General features: G+C 46.6%; 9 protein-coding genes across 9 annotated transcripts; 3 read left to right on the top strand and 6 right to left on the bottom strand.

Annotated features, from left to right (window-relative positions):
* Positions 1 to 21: 21 nt before the first annotated feature.
* B0J16DRAFT_325981 (Six-hairpin glycosidase-like protein) lies at positions 22 to 1,545 on the bottom strand (the record flags this gene model as incomplete). Its single annotated transcript, XM_046125945.1, has 1 exon — positions 22 to 1,545. The coding sequence occupies exon 1, from the start codon at positions 1,141 to 1,143 to the stop codon at positions 25 to 27; it is 1,119 nt and encodes a 372-aa protein (XP_045988089.1). The 5' UTR covers positions 1,144 to 1,545.
* Positions 1,546 to 2,125: 580 nt separating this feature from the next.
* Positions 2,126 to 3,897, bottom strand: B0J16DRAFT_390371 (amino acid permease-domain-containing protein; the record flags this gene model as incomplete). The annotated part of the gene is made up of 2 exons (XM_046131874.1): positions 2,126 to 2,396; positions 2,444 to 3,897. 2 exons carry the CDS (start codon positions 3,895 to 3,897, stop codon positions 2,126 to 2,128), a joined length of 1,725 nt encoding a protein of 574 aa, XP_045988088.1.
* A 661-nt stretch (positions 3,898 to 4,558) lies between these two features.
* On the top strand, positions 4,559 to 5,980 carry B0J16DRAFT_390370 (uncharacterized protein; the record flags this gene model as incomplete). Its single annotated transcript, XM_046131873.1, has 4 exons — positions 4,559 to 4,862; positions 4,915 to 5,395; positions 5,451 to 5,753; positions 5,809 to 5,980. The coding sequence occupies 4 exons, from the start codon at positions 4,559 to 4,561 to the stop codon at positions 5,978 to 5,980; spliced, it is 1,260 nt and encodes a 419-aa protein (XP_045988087.1).
* A 1,883-nt stretch (positions 5,981 to 7,863) lies between these two features.
* Positions 7,864 to 8,196, top strand: B0J16DRAFT_312808 (uncharacterized protein; the record flags this gene model as incomplete). The annotated part of the gene is made up of 1 exon (XM_046125075.1): positions 7,864 to 8,196. The coding sequence occupies one exon, from the start codon at positions 7,864 to 7,866 to the stop codon at positions 8,194 to 8,196; it is 333 nt and encodes a 110-aa protein (XP_045988086.1).
* A 2,896-nt stretch (positions 8,197 to 11,092) lies between these two features.
* B0J16DRAFT_312807 (uncharacterized protein) lies at positions 11,093 to 11,491 on the top strand (the record flags this gene model as incomplete). Its single annotated transcript, XM_046125074.1, has 1 exon — positions 11,093 to 11,491. The coding sequence occupies one exon, from the start codon at positions 11,093 to 11,095 to the stop codon at positions 11,489 to 11,491; it is 399 nt and encodes a 132-aa protein (XP_045988085.1).
* A 1,273-nt stretch (positions 11,492 to 12,764) lies between these two features.
* Positions 12,765 to 13,091, bottom strand: B0J16DRAFT_376914 (uncharacterized protein; the record flags this gene model as incomplete). Its single annotated transcript, XM_046130804.1, has 1 exon — positions 12,765 to 13,091. The coding sequence occupies one exon, from the start codon at positions 13,089 to 13,091 to the stop codon at positions 12,765 to 12,767; it is 327 nt and encodes a 108-aa protein (XP_045988084.1).
* Positions 13,092 to 13,642: 551 nt separating this feature from the next.
* B0J16DRAFT_376913 (uncharacterized protein) lies at positions 13,643 to 13,939 on the bottom strand (the record flags this gene model as incomplete). Its single annotated transcript, XM_046130803.1, has 2 exons — positions 13,643 to 13,694; positions 13,737 to 13,939. The coding sequence occupies 2 exons, from the start codon at positions 13,937 to 13,939 to the stop codon at positions 13,643 to 13,645; spliced, it is 255 nt and encodes an 84-aa protein (XP_045988083.1).
* Positions 13,940 to 17,248: 3,309 nt separating this feature from the next.
* Positions 17,249 to 17,698, bottom strand: B0J16DRAFT_376912 (uncharacterized protein; the record flags this gene model as incomplete). Its single annotated transcript, XM_046130802.1, has 2 exons — positions 17,249 to 17,351; positions 17,412 to 17,698. 2 exons carry the CDS (start codon positions 17,696 to 17,698, stop codon positions 17,249 to 17,251), a joined length of 390 nt encoding a protein of 129 aa, XP_045988082.1.
* A 957-nt stretch (positions 17,699 to 18,655) lies between these two features.
* On the bottom strand, positions 18,656 to 19,393 carry B0J16DRAFT_390368 (uncharacterized protein; the record flags this gene model as incomplete). Its single annotated transcript, XM_046131872.1, has 1 exon — positions 18,656 to 19,393. The coding sequence occupies one exon, from the start codon at positions 19,391 to 19,393 to the stop codon at positions 18,656 to 18,658; it is 738 nt and encodes a 245-aa protein (XP_045988081.1).
* Between the last annotated feature and the right edge of the window lie 832 nt (positions 19,394 to 20,225).

The raw sequence follows: 20,225 nt of genomic DNA, 5'->3' as shown, positions 1-20,225 counted from the left end.
ATTGAATTGACTCTATTGAATGGTCTAATTGTACGCTCTCAAAAACTCGACCAAAGCCATCATAGCCATAGCCTGTCCATAAGGCATACTCGTCCTGGGAATATCCTTATAATGCTGCAAATCACTACCCATCCCCGTTCCAAACGAAGTATTCAACAGTTCTCCCTCAGGGCTAATGTTCTCAATCACAGCCTTGATTGCTTTGACTGCTACATCAGAGTACTCCTTTCCGATATATCTCTTTCGCTCAGCCTTGAGAATTCCGTATGCGAAACCTGCTGTTGCGCTGGCTTCTACGTAAGAACCTTCTTCTTCGGGGACGTCGAGAAGAGTGCGCCAGAGACCGTTCTCGCATTGCGTCTTGGAGAGGGCGGCAACTTGTGCGTCGAGGGTTGAGATGAGATGCGAGCCGATGGGGTCGGAGGAGGTAAGGCCGATAAGTTCGAGGAATTCGGGGATGACGATGGTGACCCAGCTGTTTCCTCTTGCCCAGCGCGCATCAGCGAAATTGTGACCGCCCTCCTTGAATGTCCAGCCGTGGAAGAACAATCCAGTCTTGGTATCGAAGAGATACTGGATGTGTAGCAAAAACTGCTTCTTTGCCTCGGCGACGTACTCTGGTCTGTCGAGCACCAAACCGATCTTTGCAAGCGGCATAACCGTCATCATGAGTGTATCATCCCAAAGCTGCTGCTCGTTTACTTCCAGGTACGTAATATGTTGAAAACCACCATATTTCGTTCTGGGAAGTTCATGCATAGCCCACTCAGCCCAAGCATCCAACCAAGGCAAATAAGTAGGGTTACCAGTCTTCTCGTACACGTAGGCCAGCGTGAGGAACACAGCCATGGTATTAATATTCTTTCCCTTGTGACCCTCTGCGAAGCGCGCTTGGAACCAATCCTCGATAATCTTGAGCCATTGTTCATCGCCGGTCATTTCGTAGTACTTCCATATTCCATAGAGACCAACGCCGTGGGTCCATTCCCAGTCGTTCCAGCCTTTTGTGTCGATGATTTCGCCGGAGGGAATTGTCATTAGGAATTCGCCGGTTGTGTCTTTGATGTTGACTAGTTCGTGGATTAGGTGTTGGATTTGGGAGTGGATGTCTTTTGACGCGATGGAGTGGACGTGGGTAGGCATGGTGGGCGGTTGTGGTGTCGTGAGACAGTAGACTATGGTTGTGAAGGTGTCGTGCTTGAGATTGAAAGATGAGAGAGGGGCATGAGGTTATTTAGCTTTCAAGGGACCGGGGATTTCACATCTTTTACCGATATTCTTTTCTTGGCGTGTCATCTCGGTCCGAAGTATACCGATGTACCGAGTAAAGGGTCTTGCTCTCTTTGCATCGTGAATGGATGTCTTTCATCATGGTGTTCTCTCCGCACTTATGACTGTGGGGGTGGGGCATGAGAGCTGGAGGATGGGGGTGGAGGTGACAAGACTCTGATACGGTGACGTTGAACATGAATACAATTGGGTAGAGACCAGGCCTGAAGGAGTGTTTAAGCGACTGATGTTGTTTGAAGCGCGAATAGAAGGGTGTTCGTGAGATGAAGACCCGAAGGTGAGGACATCGTCAAAGGACAGTTACAGTGGAATTAGCGCACGGTTGGATCTTCAGTGGACGAACCCCACTACCTTAATCCCCCACCCCGCTAACAACTGTCATCACCTGCGGGGAATACTTTCTTCTTTCTAGACCAGTACTCTGCCTGCAATTGTGACACTTGTTTATTTTCTTAAACTATCCATGGATAATTTGTGGGTAAGTTTGGTGCGGAGTGTCTCGCAAACTACCTCCATGCTTGATCTGTCACGTTTAGAGTCAAACCCAGGCTGCTGGGAACGGCACAGGTTGATACAACGTTGGAGGATTAATTCGGCAGTCGTTGGGAATAAGAAATGCGTCTAATTGGAGATGAGGTTAGTAGTGATGAGTATGTGAGGTCTCTGAGAAGCTTTCGTAATAGAGGAAGGTTTCTCTTCGCACCATGCGGTAGAGAATGTATTGTCAAGTCACGGCATCACCACGTCAAGGCTACTTTTTGTCCATTGATGACAAATTCCCCAACCAATGTACTCGCATTTAGCTATGTAGATATACGTGCATCAACCCGAAAATTTACTTCTCCGAGCCCCCCGTGTTTCTGTGGACTATCTGTTGAGGCGGCAAGTCACGACCAAGTTCATCATGAGTAGCATCCCATTCCGCAAGATCCTTATTCGGCACCCGCAGTAGGCGATGCGTATTGGCACCATTATCATCAACCGAAATGACCTGAGACCGAATACTATAACCCCTCAATCGTGGAATAAGCTTCATCCAGAGGTAATAGTAGAGACCGCAAACACCCATGATGGCAATTCCGACAATCATGTAAGTACACCAAAGGCTGCGACATGTTAGTATCTGGAAAGTCTGGAGAGAGGGAGTACTTACAAGCTAACTGTTCCACCGTAGATACCACCCACGGGAGGAATCCAAGGCATGATAAGGAGGTAGGCCTGGGCTAGAAGGTATAGAATAACAAGAGCATACCACGCTCGGAAGTCAGACGGAGGTGTACCAGATCTAGCTCTTCTACGACGAATGAGTAGGAGACCGATAACCATTGCAAAATAGAACATAGCATCGGGGTACGATTTCAGTGAAACAACAAATTGGAACGCATCACCCGCAGGAGGCGCAACGATCATCAAAAAGGTAAACGCCCACTTCAAAAGATACGGCCCAATAGGTGTACCGAAGGGTTTAGTCGATACCCAGAACTCGGTCCAGGGAAGAACACCCTGCCGCGCAATCTCACGGATCTGACGAGATTGGCCGACGAGTACAGCGAGGAGGTTGCCGAATGAACTGAGCAGAACACAAAAGTTGAGAGCGGATTCGGCTTTTGATCCAAAGGCTGTTCGGAAAAAGACTGCTGCTGCGAGTTCGCTTGATTCGAGGAATGTGTCTTTTGGTACGGCGGCGAAGTAGGCTATGTTGCACATAAAGTAGAGAACGAAGACGATGAGAAGAGAGGCGCTGGCGTTGCGTTTGAGAGTAGGAATGGGATTCTTGATCTCGTTTGCCATGCTGAACGCATTCTGCCAGCCCGAAAATGCGAAACTGATGTTCACCATCGCTTGTGACAGATTATATCCGCTCGAGGTAGTCCCTTCAAAGCCATTGCGATAGTTGAGGTTCGGGTCTGGAATACTCTTAATGTTGCCTCCAAGAATGACAAGACCTGAGATGGCGATGAAGACCAGCAAAAGCAGTTTGAGCGCTCCAAAGACGTTGATGGCGTAGAGAGAGTACCGGTTGTGTGCGATGACAACGATGACAGCCAGTGTGTAAGCCGCGATAGCCACACCCTTCAACTCCCAAGGATCCGGCGCCCGTCCGACGATGCGCCAGAGATAATTCGACAGAACGATAGCATTACTGCTACTGAACGAAAGCAGCACACTCTGCACCGCGAAAGCAACAGGGAAGAAATGCTTCGGTCTGGGAAAGCCCTGTTCCAGCCACACGACTTCTGAACCACTGCGATTAGGAAAGTAGCTGGTAAACTCCATATGAACCGCCAGACCAGCGACTGCAAGTATGAAGCCAATGACCCAGTATACAAGCGCCAGACCAACAGAGCCCGTGAGACGAAGGATCGTAGCTGGTGTAGAGAAGATTCCTGTGCCGACCATGTGGTTCAGGTTGAGGAAGATGATAGTCAACCAGTTAACGTGGTATCCCAGCGGAGAGGTCGTTTCGACAGGTGCGCCGACGGCTTCTTGGTAGCCTGATGTTCCATTGCCTGCTGTTTGGCGAACGTAGGTGAGGTTGTTGTCGTGGATGATAGAAGACGACTCTGAAGCCTCGCCTGAGGACTCTTGTTGAGAGGGTTTGCCCATGGTTGAGGAGCAGGAGGTGGTGGGTGAATGGAACTTGAGAACAGCCGAGGACCTTTTATCGTATAGTCGTATCCTTTTATCGTAAAGTCGTATCCTTCGCCAAGAGTCAGATTCTTAATTGAGTGCTTGGAATATGCACAATTTGGTGTATTAGGGGCCATTAAGCACACCATAGTTCGATTGACATTCTGTTTAGGTGATGAGTGGGTGCAGTACGTGATTGATGCCAAGGTCGCGCCATCACCCTACAATACTACTTAGTATTCAATTAACCTAGCATCTTGGACTAATACTACCTTCCTAATAGCTTCATCCATTTATTTCTTGGGTTGTTGTAGGTTGTTTAATCGGGCCGCGTTCATTCGTCGGGTGGATGGCGTGCTTACAACCTAGCGTTGTCGTGATACAGGGCCAAGTTGCATCGCAGTCACTTAAATTTCATCATTCACCTTGGCGTCTATTCTTATCTAATCCTATGCTTTTCAATACTACTTTCGTCTGAGGGGTCAGTATTGCGTTAACAAATCCTGGATGGCGTAATAGTGAGATTCTCCAAATCGTCCATATTATATAGAGGAGCAGGGGCACGACTATACCACTATTATCTTCAACGATAAGCATAACTTGCGACGATAAGAACTTCATAAATCAATTCTAAACCATGGCCACTGTAACTATCAACCCTCCTGCCTCAGGACTAACCTTTGGCACGACACCAGCTGCTCAGCCGCCGCCTGGACAGCCGGACATTGCGTACCACCCAGACTGGGACAAGTACCAAGCTCGTGTAGTTCGCCGTACTCAGACCGAGAATCTTACCAAAGAACTTCCAGAAGGCTTTCCCAAAGAACTGAAGGGGGACTTGGTCTGGGATGGAGATAGCATTGCTGAGAAATATAACTGGACGTGCACTTTCTCAAATGATCAGCTTGATGAGATTGACAAGGCTCTTACACACTTCAAATGTACGTTTCCTTCTCATTATTAGGTCTTGTACTTCTTGTGCTAACAGTATAGCTCTCAATCTTGCAAAGGGTTATATCTCACAAGAAACCTTCCCTCTCCCAACCGTCCACGCCGAACTCCGCCGTCTCTCCCACGAACTACACTTCGGCCACGGCTTCTTCGTTCTTCGCGGCCTAAACCCCGATCGCTACACCCGCGAAGAAAATATCATTATATACGCCGGCGTATCCTCCCACATCGGGTCTATCCGCGGTCGCCAAGATGCATACTTTGAAGGCAAGCGCGCCGATGTAGTCATGGGCCATATCAAGAATGTATCTGCTGGCAAGATTAAGATTGGAAGTCCGGCCTACACGACTGATAAACAGGTCTTCCATACTGACTCGGGCGATATTGTTTCTCTGTTTGCTCTTGATACGGCGGCTGAAGGAGGAGCTAGTCGTTTGGCCAGTACGTGGCGTGTATACAATCACATCGCAGCTACACGACCAGATCTCATTCACACCCTGAGCCAAGACTGGGTATCAGAGCTGTAAGCCAACTCGAATCCTACCCATCCTCCTAGACCTTCATACTAACCCATCTAGCTTCACGAAGACTGTCAACAACACAGAAAAGGTCTCCAGCCGCCCATTAATCTACCACCAAACCAACCCTGAAAGAATCCTGCTCCAGTACGCCCGTCGTTACTACGTGGGTTTCGGCGACCTCCCTCGCAGTAGTGATCTACCGCCTATATCCGAAGCGCAAGCCGAAGCACTAGATACCTTACACTTTTTGGGTGAGAAGTTTAGTGTTAGCACGGATTTTCAGAAGGGAGATATGCAGTATGTGAACAATCTTGCTATTTTCCATGCGAGGGATGGGTTTAGGGACAGTGAAGAGAAGCAGTAAGTTCCTTGAAGATTGACTCTGTGAAGAAGGGATGGAGCTAACGAGGCACAGACGACATTTGCTGAGGTTCTGGTTGAGGGATCCAGAGAATGCTTGGGAAACTCCCGAGGGTCTTAAGGAGAGATGGGAGAGGGTTTATGGTAGTCCTGACCCTGAGTTGCAGACTTTTCCCATTGACTTTCATAGTAGGAGTGAGAGCACTGCCACGACTAGTGCAAGTTAATAGGAATGAAGTCAGATACTGAGGACAGGAGACTCTGTACTACGCTCCTTCAATCTAGCTCTTGATTGCAGTTTCAAGCTAGGAATAGTCAGCCGGTATTCTAGATTGTCAAACATCACATTCAAGTTACCTACCGTTCAGGTTTCACTCAGTAAAGTTGCGCTTTTGAGGCATCATGGTTGCATAAGACCTCCCTCTTGCCATCTTGTAATATAAGGTTTCCATTAACGCACAAAATGTTTGCTTGTTTACTTCCGGTTTATTTATCTTCTACTATAACCATTGTAACCACGCATCTACAGTCGCTCGCGTTGGAACAGAGAAGAATCGTTAGAGCAGGTTGAGGAGAACTCTATACCCGTACGAAGCTGGGATAACTTCAAGCCAGGTATAGTCAGTTGATGTTCTAGATTACCAAACAGTACAATTGTGATACTTATGTCAATGCTTTTCTGCCCGTGATTAAAAGCAGACAATCAAGTTTGTTCCCTCCTCAGTCACCCAGCAGTTCAATCAAAAACATTCACCATCTGACTGTTGTGTTCTGTGGAGTGAATGTTTGCCATGCCAAAGCGGGCCATCACTATCATTCTCAAGTCTCTGATTATGCTTTCCAATTTCATGTCTGTTTCACGATGTTTGCCCCGTGATTGAAGCCAATCTGGTCTATAAGATATGGACCAACTCCATGAAATTGCAAACCATAACGAACACATCAGATTCCATCCTACAACAACAAACCAGTATCTCTAAATATACAGAACCTTGACAATGTCCGAAACAAAGCCTAAACGCACAACCCAACCCCGAGATGATCATACCGACTGGACTTGCGGGAGGGTACTCTCAGACGGATCGAGATGCCAAGGAAGAATGAAATTGGCAGAGGCTGTATGCTCTACGTGTGGCAGGTCGCGAGGTAGAACCTGTAATGCTGTTACTGAATCAGGTGAAATTCTAGGGTCTTGGATTGATATGGAGAATGGAAAGGACGTGTGGCTTTATTTGGTTACGTCTAATGGTAATAACTAGATGCTGAGAGCTGGGCATCGATAGCGACGGACCAGTGTGTTCCTCGGCGCATCCGATTTTAGTGAACAAAAAGGGCAGCAGATGGTAGATAGACTCAATCCTGTCAGTTGCCAGGTTACCAACTGCTTTGTTAACAGAGCATCGATGTTCGCTAAACGATCAATTTATCTTACTCTCTGGATAGTGCACCGGGAAATGACTGTGAGTAGTATCCTTAGCCTTACATGAGCCGAGTAGTATCCTTTGGTTATGATTTTACACGTGAACATCGTCTATAAAAGACTTACCATCCATTTGCTCTTCCTTGTTGACACTAAGCATACCACAAACGCCACAACACCAAACGAAGAATATCTACATACATCGTTTAAGATCATCATCATCATGTCTAAAGAAGTTCGCGAAACGAAAGTTCAACTTCCCCCTAGCCCAACCAAATGGCAATGCAATAGGGTAGTATACGGAATCCCCTGTCTGGCGATAATGCCGATAGAAGTGAACGAATGCCACGACTGTGGTTTGGAGCGTGGAGATGATGCTATTGACTTTGACTGACGGAGAGGATGCGAGAGTAGGTGAAGAAATGTGGCTTTATTAGTTTTTTTCAATGGGACTGATAAATAGCCCGAGTATAAACGTAGGAATAGGCAGGCAGTGAATGCAGATGTTGGCAGACAAAGAACGGTTCTGTTTCGTGATTATATGTTGCGCAAGGTAAACATTGTCTATAAGACACTCGCTATCCAGTCTCGTTTCCTTTCTAACATTAAACATACCACAAACATCATACCCATATACTATAAGAAAGAAAATCTCCACGCACTTAGATCTATATCGTTAGGATCATCATCATGCCCGAACCAGATAACGAAGCAGGTCAAGAAGAGAGAATTGAACGTCACCCAGATCACTCCAAATGGAAGTGCCACAGGGAGGTGCCAACTGGACTCAAATGTCCGGCGGTAATGCCAATGGAAGTGCCCGAATGCAGCAACTGTAACAAGCAACGTGGAGAAGGATGTGTTGCTCTCAATAACAGCGAGGACGTTCTGGGAAAGTGTCTTGGCCTTGATGAAGTGGAGGGGAAGGAAAGGTGGTTTTACTACTGTTTTGCTCAATTGGACTCAATAAACGACCCTAAATATGTGGATAGGTGGGCTGTAGAGATAGATACCGATAAATAAATGAAGAGCAGCTGAACTGATCCTTGTCTTACTGACATCAACTGTAAGGTCATGAACGGCACAAATAAGATACGTCCCTTGTTTGTGTGATCAAAAGTGTTGTTTTATTAAGTACGCATTGCGGGCATCTTATCACCAGATGTATCACTAGTAGACCCCGAGTAGCGAGTAGAAGATACGTCCCTTGTAAGTTCGTTAATAGCATAAGTAAGATACGCCCTTTGTAGAGCTATCAGTAACACAAGATACCTCACTTGTAGAGTCGTTGATGACACAAGAAGGGCACTTCCCTAGTAAAGTCGTGAATAGCATAAATAGGTACTTGGTGCATACAGTGGCTAGTGAAGTCTAAAGACGTATAGACTAGTACACAGTAAATGAGCTGTCGGTGATTGGATGCAATGTCGAATCTGCTTGCAATCACCGACAGCTCACTTTTGCTAGGTATATAAAGTCATGAACCTAACACTCAAATGGTGCCTCTATTCCACATGTCTTACTACGACTCTAAACATTCTGATACAACTTGTAATATACTACCCAAACTCCAAAGTATAAACCGCATATAAACCAACGCCACGGAAAGCAGCAATGCCTGACATTATCATCGCGATCGCCACCACACTCAAGCCGGAGCACACGCAATGGCTCTGTAAAAAGATCATAAACTATGGAACGCTCCAAAGATGCGACACTAAGCACCCCATATCAACAGTAGTATGTACCAGCTGTGGAAACGAGCGTATAGCTCAGTCGGAGGCTCAAGATGATGAAGGAAACACACTGGGGGTTTTAGTAGCTAATGACAGGGGAGTGGAGGTGTGGTATTATTTATGATGGTTAGATATCTTCTGTAGGAACATGGGAGGCACAATGGAGGTCGAGGCTGAGGCGGTGAAATAAGGACTTGTTCAGGTTCACAGATAATATTCAAACCTAGCAATCGCAAGGATTTCAAGATGCAGATTTTCAAAGTCGTGTTTGAGAGAACACCACATTGAGAAGTGCAGAATATACACCTTGTGTTACTGAACAAAGGTTATATATATCGTGAGTCACATCACGACAAATAATATAAATACATTGCCTTCTCTAGAGCTATTATCATCCAAACCAACAACCGCAACAATGTCCGTCAAGAAATCTGTAAAGACAAAGCAGGGAGAGCACACAGGCTGGCGCTGCAAAGCCTATCGTCCGTGCTACACATTCCAAGCATGCAACATTCAGAATTCCATGTCTGTAAACAAATGCTTCTACTGCAGTAACGCACGCCAAGCTGGTACTGAGGCGTTGAATGACGCGGGAGAAACGGTGGGTATCCTTCTGGGTGTCTACCACGACAATGGAGAGGAGGTTTGGGATTATTTGTATGAGGCTGAGGATGTTCTGAATATTGGAAAGACTTGAGGGGGATGAGAGGAGATAGACAAGGCTGTTGCTGACTGAACACCTGACCCGTACGTCTGGCACGTACAAGGGTACGAGGTCAGAAAACTCATCTTTGATAACCTTGAATAGATGATTGAACACTAGGAGGAATAGTCAACACATGACCTTGCTCGTCTGTTGTGAATGAAGAACTATCGTGACGTCCGTGACAGTGCCCGTTTTCCACCTCCTCTCCTCATGGATATAAAATCATGGACTCCTCTCCTCCCTTAGCCCATCCACATCTGGATTGGTACTATACAAGGCAAGCCCTCACATAGCAACCAACCCCTTGGTATCATTCTATAAGCAATCTATCATCATCTACAGCTTCTTCGACGATTCACCATGCCACCTTCCACAGTACGAATCGTTACCAGCCAACCTCGCAACGACCACACTCACTGGAAGTGCAAGACATGCGAGGCAAAACAGCCCAGGGAGGTAGAGAATTGTACCTGTTGTGGTAAGGGAAAAGCGAATAATGCGTGGGCCACCAGGGATGACGATGCGACATTGGGAGAGTTCCATTCGAAGAATGAAGTCGGGGAAGATGTTTGGAGCTATTACATCAAGCCTGTTCCGAAGGAGGTTGATTGTTTTGATGCTTGTGGGAAGTGCGGGAAGAGCCATGTAACTCTGCGATAGTTTGGAGGTTAAGGTAGGATGCTCGGTGTTGCTGATTGCTTGGACATTCTCTGGTGGCTCTAGCATAGATTTTAGATTGACCTGTTCATTTGATTTCACTCTGTTTTGCAGATTCTCATTGATTCATTAGTCTAGTAAATAGAACGGTCACTCTAGCTCTCCTTCTGCGAAGGTTCATCCTCAATCTGCGCTTTGTAAGTCGATCAAGCTTCTACAACACCTGCCGCCATCAACTCACAGTTTCTCCTGCCCAATAATGCCATTTCCAAGTTATAAAAAATGAGATGAAGGAATTTATTCGACATATGAAGCGGTATTGAATAACTGGTCGACACGATATGTTGAGTGACCAAGCACGTGACACCCAGTCATGAAGTCAGGAAACTCAATTCACGACAACGCGCTCCTGGTGTCGCGACCAATTGAGTAACGTGATAGAAAAATTACGAATGTCTTACCTTGTTTTCGCTATGAAATTAAATTACCACTGTACATTCCATTTGTTTACAATGCAGATCTGGCGTCGATGCTCAATGCAAAACTCCACAACGCCATCCCGTCATCATCGCAGAAGTCATTCCGTCATAGACTTGGACTATTTACATATTAACCACAAGCTCCCGCACCATGGAAGTAGGGAACTAAGTTAAACATACTCTGATGTCATTATTTTGACTTACTTACCTCAACATTCGATTCCGATTACAGAAGTCAACATCACCCATACACTACAGATAACCTCTTCTCTTAATACCTTGACTTCCCACGATCGCTTCTCACCTTCAAACAAAAAAGAAATAACAGCATACCATACAATATGTCGAGATCAATTGAAGCACAAAAGTGGAAGGCCATGGTCCCCGCCGCCGCCGGACTCTCCCTCCTCGGCTTCGCCGTCTACAAACTGGGCCCAAAATCAAAGGACATCGACCCCAGCAAAACAGGCTCGAACGGCGTCATCGGAGCACCCGGTGCGTCCACCGGCAAAGTCAGCCAAAAGCTACAAGGCACGTTTGGAACAGGTGGTCCAGATACCGAAACCGGTATCGAATATGAGACGAAGGATACGCGCGTGGCGAGCAATGTGACGGGTCTTTATACCAAGAGGGAGCCTGATCATCTTGAGCATAGGGAGCATCGTAACCCTAGGGTGCCGAAGGGCGCGAATAAGGAGCGGGAGGCGACTGCGGGAAATTCTGGGTCACCTGAGAAATAATTTGTATGAGAATGTATTGTGGGAAAAGGAAAATAGTATTGTCCAAGCTGCAAAATGTCTACCTGATATTCAAATCCTCAAAGACGAACGTTTGCCTTGGTCGTGTAATCCCAGATTTCCTTCCCATCGGCATCTACACCTTCGAGTTCCCCAACCTTGAAGCACCCATTTCTCGCCATGGCATGTGCACCTGCTCCACGCTTCTTTTTACAATTTGCGCAGCGTCTAGACGCCCAGTCGTTGTTTGTTTCGCAGCGGGTAAGTGATACTCCAGCAGGGACATATTCCTGGCATTGCCAAGAATCCGGTCGAAGGATAGGCTGGTTGTCATTCATGGTGGATTTAGTTCGAGTCTTGAGTTGTTTGTTTGTATGGCTGTTGAGTATTGATCTATTTGATGGGAGGACATATGATACCTGGTAGGTATGCCAGTTAAGTAGAAGCCGGGACAAAGAAATTAGGAACAGGGTGAATCATGTCCATATTGTTTGTTCTGATTAGATACTGGTGTGAGAGTGAACAACCCAGCTGATGACGGGGTGAATCATGCCCAAAAAGCTTGTTCTGATTAAATATTGCTATAAGCGCAAACAACCCAGCTATTTTGTATGAACACCGTCTACCACGGATCAAATACCCTTGTTCCCCGTTCGCTGGTCCAAGTCAAGAACAAACACGCAAGCGCCCTTTGTGTCAAGTTCCCTCCAGTCGTGCTTCAAAGGCCAGACAATACGGCCAGTGGTCTAAGTTGATTTAGATGACGTTTCAAGATGTGCTAACGTTGCCCATCTTCAGGTGTCGAAAGAAAGGATCCATTATAAACAGAATAGTCTTGAGGCATAGCAATAGTATAGTGCCCAGGCCCAGTGCTGTCAGCAAGTACAGCAACAGTGTTTCGAACATATAAGCCAACGAAGCCATTGTTAAAAGAAGGGAGTATGCTTGACGGTAATGGTTGGCTTTGGAATACGTCTGGGCTCTATACTGGGTGTTGATGTGTTGATTTGAACTGTACTCCTTGAACTGGGTCTTCATAAATCTTAAATAGTCATACTAAGGGCCAGCATTGTCATGACGAGCGCTGCACACTCCTAGTCAGATATCAATCACAGTAGGGGTAATTGCAATGGCATCAATGTGCATTCTACTCACAATATCTATGGCAACCTATCAGTTGCTCACTATGCTGTCCTCTGAATCACACTTACCGACCTGGCATTCCTTCAGTGCACTGCTTCTCGCTTGTATACTCTCTACCACCCGGTATCTGAGCTTACCACTCATCAAGAGTCCAATAGTGATACTTCCCAGGCCCAGGATACTCAACCTCATACCGCCAAACCTCCTTACCCTCAACAGTATGAGTAACAAGCTCTCCAAGCTTCTCAAGGTCTCGATTCAGAGCAAGAGCTCCAGTATCACGCTTACGGCAGCAGGTACTGCAGATGTCAACGTGCATGTTGTTGACTCGCTGGCATTTCTTGCCACGGGCTTTGTCGAGAAGGCTGGGATTCTTGACTGGTTGGTTGCAGGCCCAGCGGGTGTGGTCTGAGCGCACCTTGTTGGGGGATTTGTCGTTGTCCATCGTGATCACGGCCATTGTGTGTTGTGGTTATTGTTGTGAAAGTACTCGTTGGGTTTTACCAGTTTGCTGTGATTGAGAATCATTGTGGGAGGGAAAGTCAGTATATGTAGATTAAAGCCATTGAACAGCAAAGCCTTCTGTTCAGCCTCGTCCGTGCGACTAAAAGTGTTGTGCTTGTTGTATAATACTTGTCTAAGCGAACAAGTGCACGTGTTCAGTTTGCCACTCAAAGGTTATAGAACAGTTGAGTGTTCCTTGCTCACAACTTCTTAATCTTTACCGTGTCACAAGGATATTAGAAGAACTGTCCACTGAGAGCATCAGAGATAGAACAATTTAGTTACTTTACACCAGACCAGAACTAACGACACTCTATTCTGGCAGCTTTGGTGTTAGAGTACAATTACCTGTGAATTCTTGAACGAGATATTAAAGACCAAATATCACAACGAACAGTCTATTCGAAGAAGACTAAATTCCTGGTCTAGTATCGCAGCGAAGAAAAGAAAATACGACCATCAAAGCAAGGCATAAAAGATTGAATGGATTGTGCTAGTTTACATATGTCATTTACCACCGTCATCGTCAAGGTCAACATCATCAACACCAAAAGCACTGCTGCACTAGATGTGAGTAGAACTCAACTCCTCATCCTTGTACTCCCAGACCTCAACACCATCATCAACCTTGGTCAGTTCTCCGAGTCTCTCTCCCTTGTAATTCATAGCCTTGGCCTTAACGCAACGCTTGCGTCGACATTTGGAGCAATATTTGCTCTTCACGTTGTTGACGCGGTGGCATCCGATATTGGTGCAGAGCCACTGAGTGTGGTCTGGACGGTCCTTAGGGTCTTGAATGGCCATTTTGACTCAGCTGAGATTTGATGCTAGAGGTGATACACTCTGTGGTGGGTAGATGCTTGGATCTGTATCAGGTCCGGGCGGCTGTGGAATATTTATAGAATAGTCAGGGCACAGGCTGTCGGTGGTTCACCAAGAACAGGGACGTAGTAGACCTTGAATGCTTCTGTTGATCACGACAAATAGACTGCTATCTAATAATGAATCACCTTCCCCTTTGTTCCCTGTTCTCCTCCTCAAACCCTCCATGGAGAGTAAAGGAATCACCTGTCCACTGCTCTTATCTATATCCTCTTCAAATTCCAACCCCAGGGTTCATGTCCCCAAGCATCCTTATAGGTCAACGTCCAAATTTCATTTCCATCAGGATATGTAGCTACGGTTCCCTCAATACGGTTCATAAAGCATTCTCCACAGCGGTTGTTCTCCATCTTGTTCTTGCAGTCACAATTCTTACAAGACCACTGAAAGCTGCGACCGACAGAACGGCTGTTGTCTGTACAGCGCCAGTTGATTTCGTGTAAATGTTCGATTGAGTATCCATCCGTTGTTGCTTTTTGTTGGAGTTGATATTGTAGTTGTGTAGAGTGTGCTGGGTATTGGAGTGGCAAGGGGTGTGACATAGGTGCTTATATGAACGCTATGCAAGGGGATGGCATTGATCCAATGATGGGGACTCGTGATAAGTTGCTACTATTGCTGTGGACAGTAGCTCCTTAAGGCAGTTATTCTCTACGGAATAATATATCTGAACACCCCCTCATCAAGGCTGTAGGTCCCCATCACGATCCATGCAAATTACTGTTCCTAAGTGTATTCATTAAACGCCCAAAACTCGTTCCCGCGTTTATCCTTCAACTTTAACTTCCAAGTGCCAAGCCGACCAGCACGATCAGCCCATGTACCGTACATACGCCCATTATTACATTCCTTGCAGGCCTTTTGCTTGATCATGTTCTCCCAGTAGCCGCACCTCTCACATGCCTACTGATAATCCCGGGGGATCAAATGGCTGTTGTCTTGCACGCGATGTCTGGAGTTGTATTCGAAGCCTTTGCTTGGGACTTGACCCATTGTTTCCGTTCGTTAGAGTTGGTGGGATACTTCTAGGATTGGTCAAGTTGAACATTGGAGAAAGGAGAAGTGTGAGACGGCTAGTTATATGGATACTGCAGCGAGTACATCATTAATGCTCAGAAGTGAATGCTTCAGTAACTATGAATGACTGCTCGGTATGACATTTATTTTATAACGAACACTGCAACTAAAGATCAGTTCTGATAACTCTTGATTGTTTGTATTTGTATTGTTTAATGCCGGTTCCGATCCTATAAGAGGACACAGAGCGTCTATCTAGCCATGCTGCAACGGCAGTGACATATAACAATTACAGTCGAATGCTGTTCCAGCTGAGCTAGTCGCATATGACGGACCACTCCCAGTTTTCGTTACCATTGTGATCAATGTCCCTGAGCATCCACATTATGCTACCAGGAGGACTAGGAAGACATTCCTCAGGTCTGGTGCCGTACCCACGCTTGACCCGACAGCGACTGCATTCAATGTTCTCCATCTTGTTCTCCCACTCACCACATTTCTCACAAACTCATTTGTAAAAGCTAGGGACGACGTGTCGGTTGTCTTCGACTCCCCATGCAGTTGTACATGCGTCGCGTGGTAGGCTCTGGCTTTGATCCATTGTCTGTGTTTGTGGTGGTAGTTCACGATTGTTCTGGGTTGGATCACAAGAGGGGACGACTGGGCTTCTCATATAAACACCGCGAAGAGTGGACAACATTGATTCAACAGAAAAGATGCTACTATCATTGTGAATCACTGCTTTTCAAGTCCTCTAATTACTAGGAAATGCTGCACCTAATCATAAGGTACCCAATATTCATGTCCCTTACTATCCTTCATCGCCAACCTCCATCTGTCCATCTGCCAAAGGTGTTGAGCCATGGTGTCACAGCTACGTCCACGCCGACATTCTTTGCATCTCCTTTTGCACATTTTATTGCCCTGCAGAAGACACCCCCTGCAGTTCCATGTGTAGTTGCTTGGTACGATGTGACTGTTGTCTTCGATTGGGCCGAAAGATTTATATTTCCAGCCCCGGCTGCTGCTTTGACCCATTGTGGATATTCGAGATAGATTGGACTTGGTGTTTTGTGTGTCTTGTGTACGATTGTTGGGAGGAATGGAGAAGGAAGGGTAACAGGCGACGGAACTTATAGACATTGTGGTGCCTTAAATTACTATCACTGCAACAACTGCTTCGGGTTTTCCATTCACTAGGAAATACTGCAACTAAACATTCCTTCACTGAAGCTCCCAGAGTTCATTCCCATCACGATCGTTCATCATTAGCCTCCATGCGCTCCTGTCCCAAGTATCATCAGCCACAGCACCATAGCCACGCCAACGCCGACACAAACTACATTCTTTGATGGGCAGTCTATTGTTCCACTGGCCGCACTCTCTACACATCCATGTGTAATGGCTAGGTATAAGATGGCTATTATCTTGGACAGGGTCTACAGAGTTGTATCTGTAAGGCCGGCTGATGTTTTGACCCATTGGTCATGTTTGAGGTAGGGCTATTTGGCAGTCTGTTTGATGCCTACGGCTTCGGTGAGGAATCGAGTAAGAAAAGTAAAGGGCGACGAAATTTATAGACATTTCACGGTGGTCAAAGGATGCGCAAGCGTTGTGTCAAGGAGGGTTATACCAAAGGTCCTGCCATTGTGGTGAACAACTGTTATCTTCTCAACTATACCATGATCCACTAATGATTGCAGCAACTACAAGATGCAGCCTTCCAATGCTCATTACCGTCACGATCCCTAAAGCAAAGCCTCCAAGTGGTGTTAGAATCAGCACTCTTAGCGCGGGTATCAATCCTTCGCAGTAACTGACAATCAATGCATTCGGTCGCCTCGATTTCGTTGTCACTCGCACCACACTCCAGACAGGTCCACGAGAAATTGCAAGGAATGTCCTGACTGTTGTCTTTGATGGACGCTCGATAGTTCCAACTCTGGCGCGGCAAGGGCTGGTTATTACTTTCAACCATGGTTGATGTTTGATGTAGGGTTGACTTGGTAGGTACTTTGTGTGATTGATAGTGTTGGTAATTTCTTGTGTGCAAGGTTGTGATGAGAAATGAGTGGTTAACAGGATATGAGTAGGCACTTATACACGAGCAAGTGCAATCGAATGTTAGAACAGGATTGATTAAGGCGATTCGTGGGGTTATCACAGCGCATCAGAACATGCAAAATAGCATTGGCTCAGGGAGTTTTGCTCTTCTTAATCAGACAGTTGTTCGCCAGCGAAAACAGCCAAAGACATTGCTTCACCAACAAATCCTCCCAGCAGCATTTCCAAGCCAACATTGTATTCTGAATCAAGCCTAAATCCAATGATTGTCAAACAGTCAGGGGGCTTGGTTGTAGAGTAGCCCTGTTGTTACAAATTGGTGACATTGCCATCGTCATACTCCCAGATCTCAGCCCCCTCCGGACTCTGCCCAATGAGTCTTCCGATATCCTCCCGGGTCCTGCTCACCGCCACAGCATTCACATCTCGCTTGGTCTTGCAGCGAAGACATTTCTTGTCCAGCATGCCGTTGAGCTTGTTGCAATGAGAGTCGCCAAGTAGATCTTTGAGATGCTTGCAGGTCCACAGGACGTGGTCGTCGCGGGGCTTGGTGGTTCGCTCCGGGAGGGTGGATTCGGAAGTTGTTGATGCCGAGGACATGGCGACGTTGTGTAGTGATGCAGATCTGGAACTTGGTGAGTTGCAATGGAAGGATACAGAATCTGCTGAAGATTTTACCTGAACCAAGATATAGCCAAAATACAAAGTGAAGAAAAAAGGAGTATCGTATCGTTTCGATGTTGTTGCTGCCGCTGCTGAATGAATTACTCGATACTACAAGCCAAAAGTTGGAATGGAGGTGTAGAAGATCAAATCGGTCCCAAGGATCGCGAAAGATCTCAGGATTAAATAGTGGTAGAAGCAAGGCTATCTGTTTGAACCAAGAGATCACTAGACAAGGAGACCCGTTTGAAGTTTCAAGTCTTTGAGTCGCGTCCCTTTGTCAGTGCCCACTCGCCGAAAGGGACGGCGTTTGATTAGAGATGTTGTTTGAAGGATAATATGCGGAGTTTCGGTCAGAACTTAATACAGATCAGATCGAGCAAGGTTTCAAACGAGGCTAGTGATGATACCATTTGTTGTGGCTGATGACCACGCTAGATATATTACATGGACGGATGAAAGACGTTTATTGTATATATCAGGGACGTGGGGCCAGCGATTCTCCGAGATTGGCACCTAGAGGTATATCTACGGAATCTTGAAGGAAGTCTAGAAGAAATGGCGAGAATGTTCCATCTTTGATACGGTATCTCATCATCATGGCTGTACAACACGATGCATAGAAAGCTGGTTACGCAAACAAGCACGAGACAAACGATAGAAACGGGTGGAATTCTTTCGTAAATTTTCGGTATTAAGGCAAACAACTCTTTGTGCCTAATTCCTTCCAAGGGCCATCTGCCATGACCAAACAATCCCTAAACCCCTTTGCTCAACGCTTACTGCGGCGCAGATACATGTGTGTACCACAGTCACAAAAATGTCCTTCCAAACTTCCAGTTGGCTCCCGTGACATCGACATAACCGTTCATTTGTTGTTCCATCGATGACCGTTCACTTCTCCTCGCTGTCCTTCTTGTCCTCCAGCATCATCTCCTTGATCATATGATGAATTTTGATACCAGTGTCCTCAACTTCAGGCTCTCCAGATGTCTTGGTCTCTCCAGCCTCGGCTTCTTCCTCCTTGCGAGTGCTAAAGGCCTTGAGATCGTCTGTGTCGATGGGTGACATCTCCATCTCCAACTTCTGCCTGGCTTGTTCAGTGCGTGTATCAGGGTGAACATCCTCCCCCACAGGCAACGGAGCAAGGAAACTCCAATCCATATCCCGCACAACACCCTGCTCAGTACCGGGCGCAAACAAAATCCCCATAATCCTCTGCGATCCCGTAATCTGCACCGCGCGCTCATAAACATCCTCCATTCGCTCTCCATGGCCGATACTGAACGCAATGCCGGTGCTGTAGTGGCCGAGTGGGAGAGGAGCGTAGACGTTGCCGGTGTTGTTGCCGTTGGGGTCTACGACGCGCAGGCCGATGGTGGTGGAGTTGGTGTCGTGGATTGTTTGGAGGCGCATTGCGTCGACGAGCTGGAGGGGACTGGTGCTGACGGTGGGTTGGGATGGCTCGGGAGGGTCGAGATATGCGGCGGTGGGAATGTTGTCGAGAGGTTGGAGAGGTAGGAAGGGGCCTTGCTCCGGGTTGTTCGCAGGTGGCCAGGAGTCGTCGATTGTTTGGGCGCGGCTGCGCGCGCAGGGGATGGGGGAGGATGGCTTGGGCGAAGGAGTAGGCATCTTGAGGTCGTTTGAGGATGAATTTCTTGATGTTGTTGGTGGTAAGTTTTTGAAGAAGGTATGTTTTGAGATGAGGGAGGAAAGAAAGATGGAAGGTCGGAGGCCGATGGCGGAGATGGAAATATCTGCTGTTTGTTGCCAGCTGTCGTCACTGCCATTGTCTGCTATTCACAGACGCGTAATTCAGGCAAACAATAATAGCACCTTTCTCTACCATTGAATGCCAAACAATAGACTGGGTGAATTAAATCTCGTCTGGCATACAATAAGAAGCTATATGTAGCATGCTATCTCCTTATCGCTCCCCATCTTCGACATCAACACCAAACTTACGTCCTCGTTCCCCGGGAAGTTTATAATATGGATGTCTAGCATTTCTCAACCTCTGGCAGCTTGGCTATGTCAATATATCATAAACCCGTACTCAACCTGCAGTCTTATTTGAGTGTTGATTGCACTCATACCAAATTCCAACCTCCAGTTCACAAGAGCAGCACGCAATAGTCAGACGGAAGATGCTGTCTTGACCTCGGGCATTTGTTTCTCCCCGAGGTAAAGCTTGGTGAAAGAGGCTATGCTGTACGATCCAGTGGTCAACGCAGACATGCCGTATTTTTGTAAATTGGAGAGGCACTTTTGGGTGTCTCATGCTTGTGCCCAGTGAAATGTGCTGATGAGCGGTAACAATCCCTGACGTGGCTTGTGTCACAAAAAGGTCTCTATGCAGTAAGCACACCTTGGTCGGGCGTTTAGTCAAGCGCTGTGGCTTGGCTGAAGTTGCACAGAATAGCGCTGATTCGTGTTTTATGTAATTTTCTGGGACAATCTCTCT

The sequence above is a fragment of the Fusarium flagelliforme genome (assembly GCF_020744385.1).
Source record: "Fusarium flagelliforme strain FIESC 12 MPI-CAGE-AA-0113 chromosome Unknown B0J16scaffold_1, whole genome shotgun sequence".
Classification (NCBI taxonomy): Eukaryota; Fungi; Ascomycota; class Sordariomycetes; order Hypocreales; family Nectriaceae; genus Fusarium; species Fusarium flagelliforme.
Note: the sequence above shows the minus strand (reverse complement) of the source record. Positions and strands in the feature narration are given on the sequence as shown.